The sequence below is a fragment of the Amblyomma mixtum genome, chromosome 4, assembly GCF_055824585.1.
Source record: "Amblyomma mixtum isolate Tamu chromosome 4, ASM5582458v1, whole genome shotgun sequence".
NCBI classification, from domain to species: Eukaryota; Metazoa; Arthropoda; class Arachnida; order Ixodida; family Ixodidae; genus Amblyomma; species Amblyomma mixtum.
The window spans coordinates 6747807-6760665 of record NC_143015.1 but is presented as its reverse complement, the minus strand read 5'-3'; the positions used below and the strand labels follow the sequence as shown (position 1 = coordinate 6760665).

The following is a 12859-nucleotide window of genomic DNA, read 5'->3' as shown; positions in this document are numbered from 1 at the left end:
TTATTGGCTAAGAAATAATGAAAATAGTTTTAAGACCAGTGTCCCCCCTTAATGTGCACCGACATCGCACAGTGCACAGGCCTCTAGCATTTCAACCTCCATCGAAATGCGACCTTCACAGCCAGGATCGAACCTGCATCTTTCGGGTCAGCAACCAAGCACCATAACCTTATACTGAGCCACCGCAGCTAGGTGAGTGTTCGGGGGATAACTTTGAACGGTATAAAATGAAGGCTAGCATTGGGATTTGTGGTTGAAGCTGTGAGGCGCTTGGTATTTGGGCCCTCTGACTGTTAATTTTCACTGAGTCTGAACAGCTTTTTAAGAGTGTTAGCTCTTACTCATCACGTTTCGAGATTTTGTGGGGTCTGCTACCACCCCGAGATCACAGCGCCATCTGTGGCAGCAACTAGAAAACAGCACATCTCTCACTGAGACTGGTAGCGCCATCTACAATAGCATTGTAGAAACAACCACCTGCTGCGTGCCAATGATGACGTCACTGTCCAATATGGTGAATAGGGGTTTAACTATGGTATGACCCAGTGAGGAACTGCGTTGGACTTGATTTTGTCAGATTTCTTAGGTGCTCTACCAGCCACATCATTCTTACTTCTCGAAGTTTCAATGAGTTGCAGGATGAAAATGTGACACGAGGTAAAACAAAGTTCAGGAAGTTGCCAGTCATAGCACTCAAGATTTGTTGCTGCAAAATGTGTCCGCGTTCGCTTTGCCTGTACAGTGAACTACTTTTTGGGCATGAACATAGCCCGCGTGTGAACAAGTGTGCTAGCTTTGGTTGCTTGCGTGTACTGCTGTGTATGAAAGGGAATGCAGTCTCCTGCTGTGTAGTGCTTCACTGTACAAAGATAAGCAGTGCCTTCCTCTTCCAGCAGCATCTGCCATGCATGGAGTGACTGATTCACTTGACCTGTCACCTGACTCGTTCTAGTGCATGGATGTGTCCGTGCAAGGTGAGACGTGTGCCACAACCTCTCTGTTTGGTGCCCCCCACAGGTGCAGCTTTACGAGGACTTTGCCAGGAGTCGAGCGAAGAAGACCGTCGACGACTCGGTCGCTGGGGTTGTGGCAGAAGACCAGCCGGTCAACTCGCATGCCACGGCCCATGTGTTCCAGGTGGGTGCCACACATTGTTTTTTTGTCCGTTTTGGGTGCACAGGCATGAAGACCAGGGGCTGCCTGTTCCAGCTCTTTGTCAACTTTGAGCCCAAAGCAAAGGGCCCCAGACTGCTGAAGGGACCCATTAATGCTGTGGCGTCATACCCTTTAAGGCGGTGTGCAGCCATCGTGGGGAGTAATTTGGCCACCGTGAAGATAAAGCTTGATAACTGAGGCTTTGAGGTTGGGCTATGTGTGACAGCTTTTTGTTTCCTTTTACTGCCGAAGCAGTACTCGTGTCACAACATGAAAGCCCAGTGTCTGTGCGTAGCCTTTGGGAGTGAGGCCTGCAGCCCCCCAGAAGCACCACCCATCTATCCACGCCAACCTCACCTTCCAGAAAAATTGTGTCCCGTGTGTGAAGCCTTAGCATAGATTAAAAGCATGTAAGGAATGTGTAGTGTGCAGCTTGGGGCATCCCTGGCTGGCTGATGCCTGGCTGATAGCAGCCATCGACGTCAGTTCAAAAGCAGTACTCTCTGGCCAGACCGTTTTTTTTAGGCCTAGTGAAGCTCCAGTCTTGTTTGGCATCACGTACACGTCAGACATGCACAGGGAACAATTCAGTCTTGTGGAGAGAGAGAGGTTTTAACAATTGCTCGCCACTCAAGTTGTACCTGTACGTGGCCCCTGTTCAGGAGCCCATCCAAAGTAGCAGGTGTGAATTCAGCATCATCCGAATTACAAATTACTGACCATCTGATGGCATAGACTCCTACAGGCAAGGGCTGCCACCATGTTGGCAGTTCGAATGATGTGGGTTTCCAAATTAACAGGGTTCGAATTAATGCGGTGCACCAAGAGCATTGCAGGGTGTAATTGAAGAGCAGTGGCAACAGGGCACTGTACGCAGTCAGAACATGGACCACATGAACTCGAGTGTCACAGCACTGACACTGTTCAGAAACGAGGAGATGCTTCACAGTTGTGGGGAGCTGTGCGAATGGTTGGTGTTGCTGTGCGTGTGCGCAGGCCCTGCAGTACCTGCGCAAGGTGTGCAACCACCCGAAGCTGGTGCTGAACCCCCAGCACCCCGAGTACAGCCGGGTGATGGCGGGCCTGGAGCAGAGCGGCTCCTCCCTGGCGGATATCAACCACGCTGCCAAGCTGCGCTCCCTCCGGCAGCTGCTGCTGGACTGTGGCATCGGGACGGCCCCCCCCGAGCAGGAGAGTGTGGTGCACGCCCACCGGGCCCTCATCTTCTGCCAGCTCAAGGGCATGCTGGACATCGTCGAGAGGGACCTGCTGCTGTGAGTGCTCTCTGAGACACCCGGGCAACGGGCCTGCACTTTTATCTCACGGGCAGTTGGCATGTGTTCACGCCTCTGGCATCCGTCGACAGCACCTTGGAAGGAGCAGCACAGGTGGTCGTAAGCTTGCGGCAAAAGTCCTGCGCTCATGTCGGCTGTTGCATAGAATTTTCTTCGTAGAAAGTTCTAGGAGAATTTTCTGCATACAATTTTCTACGTACAATTTTCTGCATAGAATTTTCTGCATACAATTTTCTACGTAGAATTTTCTGCATACAATTTTCTACGCAACAGCCGACATGAGAGCAGGATTGTTGCTGCAAGCTTACAACCGCCTGCGCTGCTGCTTCCAGGGTGCTGTCGATGGATGAGAAAGGCGTGAACGCGTGCTAACTGCCCCTCTAATGCATTACATGCTGCTGTTGGTAAGTGTGAGATAAAAGTGCAAACTTGGTACGAACACTTCCCACATCGTCACTTTTGTAGTGCAATGAAGCCTGCCACCTGCCATCTGAACGGGCACCATTTGGCAGTGGAGAGTTCGATATATTCGTTTCATGCCCAGCCACGTTTGTTCGGCACATAAAGTATAAATTGCATGCCTTTGTCAGAAATATTTACAAAGTCGATATAGCTAATAATTTGTGATATCCATGTTTGTTATATCAAGGTTTAACTTGTATGTTCACTTTGATGTGAGGTTATTCAGTGGTGGTAAACAGGTAACAAGGTTAGGTGTTTTATACTAAACGACGGCTAGATTTGAAGCACTTTTGCTGTGGCTTTGATGTGAAGAGGCCCAGCGACACAGGGTGAATGTTATGCACTACTGTTGTGTGTGTCACCCGAGTGGAACAGGTGATCCATCGCCGCAAGGAAGTGCACTGCTAGGGTGGGCACTCCCTGTTCTAGATATTTGCGCAGTGTAACATTTTGTCCTGCTGTCTGGTGCACACGCCGAGGGCACCTGCTAGCAGTGCTGAGGCACCTCATGTTCACGGTTCCAGGCCAGAGTCTGATGTGGATTGCGAGATGAAATTCAGAAGTTTGTGGGGATGGGTGGCCACAGCTGGCACAGGGAGAGGCCCTGCAGTGGGCATGGTCAGGCTGATGATGATGAAGTTGAGGGTGAGGCCCTTGTATGAGTGCATACGGTAATTCGTGGTCACCACAGGAGCACCATCAGTGGTGAAGCTGCCGGTTCGTGTGTTGTTGGGAATGCATGCAGCACAACAGGAAAGACAAGAAGGGAGAGCAGACGAACGGAACCACTGATCTGCTGTTCCTGTTGCGCTACGTGCATTCCCAGTCGGAGAATAAGCCAACTCGCCCAGCAGAGAGTGTGTCCAAGCTGCCGGGCTGGGTGAAGTGGTGGGGCACAAAGCAGGAAGGCTACGTCTGGGTGCGTGTTGTCACTCATAGCGGGCTCTATCCTCCTCCTCCCTGGTGCAGCACGCACATGAGCAGCGTGAGCTACCTGCGCCTGGACGGGAGCGTGGCCCCGGGCCAGAGGCAGGCCCTGGTGCAGCGCTTCAACGCGGACCCCTCCATCGACGTGCTGCTGCTGACCACCCAGGTGGGGGGGCTGGGACTCAACCTGACGGGGGCCGACACGGTCATCTTCGTCGAGCACGACTGGAACCCCATGAAGGACCTGCAGGTGGGTGGGCACACCTCACGATCCTAGAGTGTTCACAACGTCACGTGACCTGAAAGGGACCGATCACAGGGTTCTAACCAGAGGAGGGATTTTTCAAAAAAGGATCAAAATCAGTAATTGATACATTGTGTATTAATGGCAATTAGTAGATGGGTTAAAATGGATTAGTAAATTTAGAAAGAAGGATTAATAGTGGGCATCAGAAAGAAATGATGGATTAGTTGTCAGTGGTCATCACACCACTGGAAAGTCACTGGACCAACTGACCAATGGTAACTCATCTCCCTGTAGGTTTTTTCTTTGTCCTTTTTTCATTACCGGGAAGGTGGGGCTGCTACGGCCCATGCCAAGTGGGCACAGAAAATGGCACGGAATGCAATTGTATGGCTGTTCTTTATTATTGACCAGTGCAGTCTCACCAGGGCAGGGAGAAGCAGTGCCGTGTCGGGGTTTCAATTTGACAGCCACCAGTGATTGAGATTCAGTGCCAGCAGAGGTGCATTTCTAGGTGTGCTATTCATCCTGCTGGCAGCTTCATGCCCAACAGCAGCTGAACATTTGTTGGGCCACTACTACCTCGTGCAGCTCCAGCTTTTTTTATGTGTGGGACTTGTGTTTGTGTGTGTGTGGATTCCAAGAGAAGGCAAGCGTATAGCAGGGTTAGGTGGGCGGATGAGATTAAGAGGTCTGCGGGGATACGGTGGCCGCAGCTGGCAAAGGACAGGGTTAGTTGGAGGGACATGGGAGAGGCCTTTGCCCTGCAGTGGGTGTAGTCAGGTTGATGATGATGGTGGGAGTGTGACTTATGTCATCATCATCATCAGCCTGACTACACCCACTGCAGGGCAAAGGCCTCTCCCACGTCTCTCCCCAATTGACCCTGTCCTTCGCCAGCTGCGGCCACCTAATCCTCGCAAACTTCCTAATCTCATCCGGCCACCTAACTTTCTGCCGCCCCCTGCTACGCTTGCCTTCTCTTGGAATCCACTCCGTTACCCTTAATAAGGACCAGCGGTTGTCTTGCCTTCGCATTACGTGACCTGCCCAAGCCCACTTCTCCCTCTTGATTTCGACTAGGATGTCATTAACCCGCGTTTGTTCCCTCACCCACACAGCCATCAGAGAAACCTGCATGCACAAATGAATCCCAGTGGTTTTTGTTTTGCAGGATGTAATGACCCATAGTGACTCAGGCTACGAGGGACACCGTAGTGAAGGGCTTCAGAATGATTTCGACCACCTGGGGTTCTTCAGCGTGCACTGACATCACGCACTGTACCTCTAGAATTTCGCCTTCATGGAAGTGTGAGCGTCGCGATCAGAATTTAACCCATGGCTTTCAGGCCAGCAGCTGAACACCATAATTACGGAGCCACCGTGGCAGCGGCTTAATTTACAGTGGAGACAGTCTTGCAGGGTAGACGTGCACTCTGGCAGGCCCCCTCACTGGTGCTCTTTAGTTGTGGGAGTAGCCGTGGCTCACTGACGAGTGCCTGTTGCTGCTGTGCAGGCCATGGACCGAGCGCACCGCATTGGCCAGAAGAAAGTGGTCAACGTCTACCGCCTCATCACCCGGGGCACCCTGGAGGAGAAGATTATGGGGTGAGTGGCAGTGGGCTCCGCAGAGGCACGCACAGTCGAACCTGGTCATAACGAAGTAATGTATATACAATCGAACCTCGTCATAACGAAATGGTTTATAATAAGCGCAATAATGGATATGAAGAAGGACTTAACGATTCCCGACGATTTCCCTTGGATGCTCTGTCAACACGTGCTATTGCAAATCTGCGGCTATAGTAAAGTAATCGCTGGGTCCCTTCAACTTCGTTATCAACTTCGAGGTTCAACTGTCGAGGAAGGGACGCGGTGCTCTGCAAAACTTGTTTTGAAATGTGAAATGCGGTCAGAAAAAAGTTGATGTTTGGAAAGTTTCTCAATCCACACAGGGTGCCACGCCCACTTCAGGCTGTGGGCATTGTGCGTGCATTCAGTGTTTAGCTTTGGATCTCATTAGCTCTCATTGTTTGCAGCCAAAATTCACCTTTTCCTTCCCAAGTACTGGTTCTGGTCTGAGCAAAATCGTCTAGCATTTGTTTGTCTGTCTATCCAAGAGCAATCTGGATTGCACAAAGTCCATCTGTAATGAGAAAGTCCATCTGTAATGAGAAAGTCCATCTGTAATGAGAAAGTCCAGTTCTGCATATATGGATACGAGATGCTTTCATGCTGTATAAGAATGTTGTAAACATTCTCTTTCATTTTTTAAGTGGTCCAAAAAAAAATGGTCCAAAGTTGAGGAAGAAATTGTTGGTCAGTGCTTACTAGCAAGTGTCACGCAAGAGGCTCTTGTCAATGTGAGCATGGGAGGCAAAATTGGAGCAAAATTACCTACATTGATAAATGCAGTTATATTGGTAATAAAACAAGATACAGTAGAACCCCGCTGTTACGTTCCTCACTGCTGCGTTTTCCCGGCTGTTACGTCGTTTTCTTCGGGTCCCGGCATAGCTTCCATAGGATCCAATGTATTGGGAACCCCCGCTGTTACGTCGTAGCCGAGGAAACGATCCCGCATGATACGTCGCAACCGGGCTCCCCGAACCCGCCCGGGCAATGCGCGCCAACCGGCATTTTGATTTTTGACGAGTCTTGGCCAGGCTTGGCTACGGAACTGGCTGCAAGAAGCTGCACCCGAGTTGGAGAGGCCGCCACTAGATGGCTATCTGCCTCGCACGCCGAACGCCGCGATCTTTATCGTGGGAGGTGGTGAGGAGGAGGCGCGCGGCTGCAGTCGCTTATCAGCGCGTCTTTTCTTTCACTCTTTCTTTTTATCTTTTAACTCTCCTCTATCTGCAAGTGACAGCGGTGGTGGCTCGGCTGGAGCCAGTCGGCAGGGCCCGTGCAATTTCCTTTTCATCCTTCTCAGTCGCACCAACATCTTTATTGTGCTTTGATGGCGTGATAGCGTCGCGTAAGTGGAAGGCGCTTCCCCTTGAGGAAAAGCTGGACGTACTAAACGCAGTCGACAGGCAGCCAGGGCGGCCTACGCGGAGCAGCGCGGCGAGCAGCCTACGAACATTGCAGTGCTTGACGCTGTGCACAACGTCGCTTCAGCGTGGACTGCAGTGAGCGCGTGAACTGCACAGCACTGCTGCGTGCGTGCGGTGTGGCCGCACCGCAAAGCGACGCTGACAGCAATGCGGCCTTTGCTATTGAGAAACGCGTTGTTCTTTCCAGCGAGCGAAAGAAACTGCAATCCACCATTCTCGATTTTTTAAAGTCCTAGGGTCAATTTGCGGAAATTAATTGTTTCAAGTCAAAGCTGCACTGTTTTCATTAATTTTCGGTGCTTTCCTCACTGTTGCGTTTTCCCGGCTGTTACGTTTTTTTTTCCCGGTCCGGTGAAAAACGTATGAACGGGGTTCTACTGTACTATGTAGAAGCACTCGTTTTGTGTACTGTTGTATTGTTATGTGTAATAAACACATGCAACTGTTTGCCAACAGTCGAGAGCAGCTACACTAGAAAAGTGCTGTGCTAAGACCTGCTTGAATTTCGGTTTAGAAAGCTGTGTCGAGGTGCTTTTAAGCTTGGCTGCCACTGTTGTCAAACCTGTTTTTGGCAGTAATCACATTTCCGTGGCATGCCAACAGAGTAGAAGACGTTGACCAGGACTGTCCAGACAGATCAGTGGGAAGTTGGATGACCATTTGAGCTCGGAAGCCAGGTACTGAGAGAGCGTCTCTGAATGAATGTGTAAATACACGAGCGAATGAAGGAAATGCCTGCAAATAAATTCATAGGCACAGCTAATCCACTGCAGCAGGTGCCTGTTGCCAGCTGTGTGACACTGTGTGCCCACTCCGTTGCAGGCTGCAAAAGTTCAAGCTGACCATTGCCAACACGGTCATCACGCAAGAGAACAGCAGCCTCAACACGATGGGCACCGACCAGCTGCTGGACCTGTTCACCCTGGACTCGGACCGGACCAAGGGGGCCACCAGGGCGAGCGACGGAACGGACCTTGCGCAAAACTCTGCCGGTCCGTCGCGCGTTGGCATGAAGGGGGTGCTGGAAAACCTGCCCGAGCTGTGGGATTCGTCCAAGTACGACTCCGAGTACGACCTGGGCAACTTCCTCAGCACGCTGAAGCCAAAGTGAAGAACAACAAAGCGGGGTGTGGCCGCATCGCTGCTGCTGCCGCACGACCTGCAAACACTGCACCAGCCGTGTGTGTGCTACTGTTGCCGGACTGTTTGCCAGCTGCTGTCAGACTGTTTGGCAACTGTTGTCGGACTGTTTGCCAGCGGTGGTCGGACTGTTTGCGAACGGTGGTCGGACTGTTTGCCAACGGTGGTCGGACTGTTTGCCAACTGTGGTCGGACTGTTTGCCAATGGTTCTTGGACTGTTTGCCAACGGTTGTCCAGCAGGCGCATGACTGCTGCGCCGGCCTTGACTGCCTGACTCGACAGCTGCAGTTTGTGTGTCCCACAAGGGAGTGACGAGTTTTAATGCCGATTTGTGTCTTTGCCTGTGGCCAGACGTAGTAGTGGACATTCTCGGCCGCTCATGCTTGGACTCCTGTTGTTGTGAACGTCACATGTGGGAAGCAGGAGGGAAGGGCATCGGCTGCTTGTTGGTCAGACAAGCACATTGTGTTCTTAGGAAACTTTTTTTAGCATTGAAGTTTCTTTTTTTTTCTGCTGTCGTCACTCATGCAAGAGCGATGAGGGTTTTCTGAGCTGCCTGCCAGGTGCTTCTGGCTGGCAGTCCCTGTTACCAAGTGACTGTGCTCTCATGAGTGCTGTGGGTGACGTTTAATGCGTCACATTGTGATGCGTCCACCCCGTCAAAAAGGAGGTGTACTGGACAGCATCATGTGCGACTGCCATAGGCCTATGATTTAAGGATTGATCAGACACCAGCAGTGCCAGGCATCTTGCTGGTGCATTGCCAAAGGGAGCTTGCTGTGCATGTTGTGGAGTGACACATCTGGCTTTCAGTGAGGCTCTCATGTGGCCCCTATTCTCTGCCTAAAGTGTCAGATCAGTCAGTGAGGCAAAAATGCTGTGGGTTTCGTCCACTTTGAGTGTGATCACATGCAACTTCAAGGGTCCAGCATGTGCTGAAGGACTTAGTCACGTGTGCATTGTGCCAGTGGTGTTCCTTTGCATATAAGCGCCTTTCATTAAACGAAGCAATAACAGCGGTAGTGACTCCAGGAACCAGAGGTGCTTGTTACTGATGTCTGGTGAGAGAATCTTATGCTGAAACTTAACTTTGGAGCTTAACCTGTGCGAGGATTCATACTGTGTGGTCATACATTGCCTTTGCGAGGATTGACCATGTGCGATCATATTCTGCCTTCGTCGCAAGGCAAGATAGCTGGAATGCTTTGCGTTGCCGATCACTTCACCTGAGCAAGGAATAAGTGTGGTCGTGTGAAAAGAATTGAATTACAGCATGTGGTCCGCTTTTCCTACCGAGTGTGATGGGCGACGTTGGCACAGAGTTTCATTTTGGGGCAGTTGGTGAGGGAACGAAACAGGCAGGTATACCGCAAGCAGAACTTAGTTCAAAAGTTTGCACATGATGTGCTCATAATAAGCTTTAAGTTATTAGTTATTTATGTTTAAGAATAGAGAAGCTACTTTTTAAAGAAAGGAACATGTATGTGAGTACTTGCTTTACTCTTTTCAAGTCGGGCAAAGAAGCCTAGAATGTATCTTTTCTGCTGCATTTCAAACCTTGTTTCGTTTCGATCAAGGGGTATTTTATTTTCTTGCGTTTTCGTGTAGGTGTTCCATTTGAACGCGGGAAAAAGCTGGCACAGTCACAGCCATCTAAAAATTTCGTGGCAAAGGTAGATTGGTGCTGGGAGGTTTGATTTGACATTGTAAGGGGGCTCAGCTGTTTGTCATTTTAGAAAGCAGTGTAATTGTGTTTTCACTGCTGCTCCCGACAGCCAGGTCTCTCACGAGTGGTTCCTGTGCCAAGTACAGTGCGGCCATGGTGCTAAAGCTCCAGCGAAGGTGTGCTGAAGTTGCATACTCATTTTTTGACACTTTTCACTGCTGTTTGTGACTGTGAGAACATTTTGATTAATGCTGAATACCTTGACTGTGTTCTCTCTCTCTGCTCTTGAGCGCATGTTCTTATCTGCTGTCGGTGCGTTTCCCTTTCTTTTCGTGTATGGTGTTTTCATTGCCCATGTGTTGTCTCATCGTCATTGCCGTCGTCAGGCAGCGACTGCCATTCATTAGGTTAAGTATGGTCACATTTAGAAATATAGCCTCATCGCATTTACTGTGGTTACTTTTTATCGAGCCCGAGTCATTTGTGTCCCTAGCCTTGTAAAAGAGCGCGAGGACTCGCTGATGTGTAATGTGAGTGCCGTTCTTCTCTTTGAAATTGAGAGGACCGTTTTTGACTCATTGTGACCGTGCTCCTTGGCAGTGCATTTGTTGACAGGTTCATGATGTCCATTTCAGTGTAGTTCTTGTCTCCTTGTGGTCAGAATGAACTGTCATTCACAATCTGCGTGCGGCCTCACTTCATTTGTTGTGCTTGGTGCAAAAGCATTTATTGCGGTATCACCATCGCCTAAATTTGCACCATATATTCATGGGATGTTGTGTCTGTTAGGAAGACAGGTGTACAAGGGCGTCCGCAGAATTTTTTGCAGGGGGGGGGGGGGGTATATTCGTAGCAAAAAGGCACTATTTGCGAAGTAAATTTATTTATTTATATATAAATAAAAAATAAGTAAAATACGCACATGAAAGAAAAATTACAAACCGCAAATTAAAGCGCGGCTAGGAGAGATACATTGGAGTTTATCAACGAAGAAACAATTAAAATTAATAAAAAATGCAAAAAGATGCTATCACTTCGTGGAGAAGAGTGCTCAGTCTTGCTGCATACGGGTTCTCGACTCACCCGGATTGATGACCAGCACACAGCACAATATGTTCACAAACACGCAACTACAGTCACTCAGTCAGCCTTCCTTGAACAGCAACTGTAGGCACCTCGGATTTTTCTGGGCGAATTGCGTAATTACATGGATGATAAATTCATTTCTGTGCTTCATTACACACTCTCGGTGCACACTCATCATACATATTGATTGGAAAAACGGTTGAACGCATACGTTGAAAACAAAAGATGACTATATATACAACGAAAACTTATTTACAAGATAAATGCACGCTCGCAGCTTCATACACCCCGCTCCATCTTGCTCGCGCATCCGCACAGTCGAGCAACCGCACACACACTGCTCGCCGCTCGTCGTTTTCTCGTCCGCTGTCTTGGTTGTTCTCAGCTTCGTTGACAACCGGCCACTAAAAACACCTAAGTACAAACACAGAGGCGCGCGCACGTGCAAGGGCTTACTTGCCACAATATCCCCGAATGCACACTTTGGGGGTGAAAGGAACGCCGCGCAACTTCTGAGGGGAAGGGACACTTGCCACTCCGGTCGGAAAATTCGTTTTTGTGTTGTTATGGGGTTTAGAGCCCCAAAACGACTCAGGCTATGAGGGACGGAGTAGTACAGAGTTCCGGATTATGTCGACCACCTGGGTCTCTTTACCATGCACTGACATCGCACAGTACATGGGCGCTGTTGTGATTTGAGGCCCAGCCAGAGGTGACAGGCGAGCCAGGCAGGCGCCATCGGGCTGCGTTGACCAAAGGCGCTGGTTTTCGGAGAAGACGCAAGGAACGCTGGTGTGGGGGCGCCTCTGGAGACTGCGTCGCCGTGAACAAAAGCAGCTAATCCCCTTTGCCGAAGATTCTGAAAGCCGCGCTTCTACCGAACTGCACTCTCCCGTGGATCGTAGGAGACAGCGAGCGGCGGCGGCGCCAACTCATCATCCGCTTGACCCTGAGCTGCCCGACAAAGTGGAGGTGAACACGGCTGATTTGTCCTTCCCTCCTGAAGAATTCATCGGTGGCCGGCGTACGAACGTATCCTGATTATAGCGAGCGACGAAGGCGAAAACAAGATGCCCTGTGCACTGTCTGCCTCCGAGTCGCTATCTCTCTAGAGATCGAAACAGACACCCATCTCAAGACGGCTCAAAACACATGCTCGCCAGTGCCACTGTATGTCTGCAACAGGTCGCCCTGTAGTAGAGCTAACGATGGCGTGGTTTGAAAACGGCGGAACGACGCGCGCCCGGACGCGGCATTTCGCAGATGTGACCCAAAGCGTGGGAGCGGGGCTGCTTTTACCCTTTTGGCTGGGCGCACCACCGCCCCTGGCGTGCGGCCATCACTCACGGTTCGAGTGAGTGATTTTCCAGGGGGGTGCGGCCGCACCCCCTTGCCCCCCCCCCCACTCCGGACGCCCATGCAGGTGTAAATGGTCTTCCCAACTACCCTGTACTGTCAAACCTGGATATTTCGAATTATTGAACATATTGAACGCATAAATTATCCCCTTGAAAATTCTGCATAAAATTATGAGAAAATCGCGTAGTATACTAAACTCCAATTTCATCGTTTGTTCGATATATGAAACAGCGGGCCATACTTCTGCAAGTGGAGCTTCTCCTAACGACGCTCTTCGATCACTTTTTACGCACAGAGTAGCGGTGCAAAACTATCGGTAAACTGACTATGGATAGCATCAGTAGTTTTTTTTAACTACTTGATATAAGCTCATGTTAATGTCACAGTCATTGTTCACCTGTTCAAACCGAAACAGCTGGAGAAAGAAATTCGATTATAAATAATTTAGTAGTCATAGGGGAATGC

At 50.0% G+C, this 12859-nt stretch overlaps 1 protein-coding gene across 4 annotated transcripts in view; it reads left to right on the top strand.

Annotated features, from left to right (window-relative positions):
* Hel89B (histone acetyltransferase 1) overlaps positions 1-8388 on the top strand; it is a 118814-nt gene extending 110426 nt beyond the window's left edge. For all 4 annotated transcript variants that reach the window (XM_089586123.1, XM_089586121.1, XM_089586122.1 and 1 more), the window contains exons 32-36: positions 1018-1137; positions 2152-2429; positions 3882-4089; positions 5600-5691; positions 7965-8388. In XM_089586123.1, the coding sequence (XP_089442249.1) occupies positions 1018-1137; positions 2152-2429; positions 3882-4089; positions 5600-5691; positions 7965-8253 (987 nt within the window). In that variant the 3' untranslated portion in view covers positions 8254-8388. The remainder of the gene's footprint in view (positions 1-1017; positions 1138-2151; positions 2430-3881; positions 4090-5599; positions 5692-7964) is intronic.
* The last annotated feature ends 4471 nt before the right edge of the window (positions 8389-12859 follow it).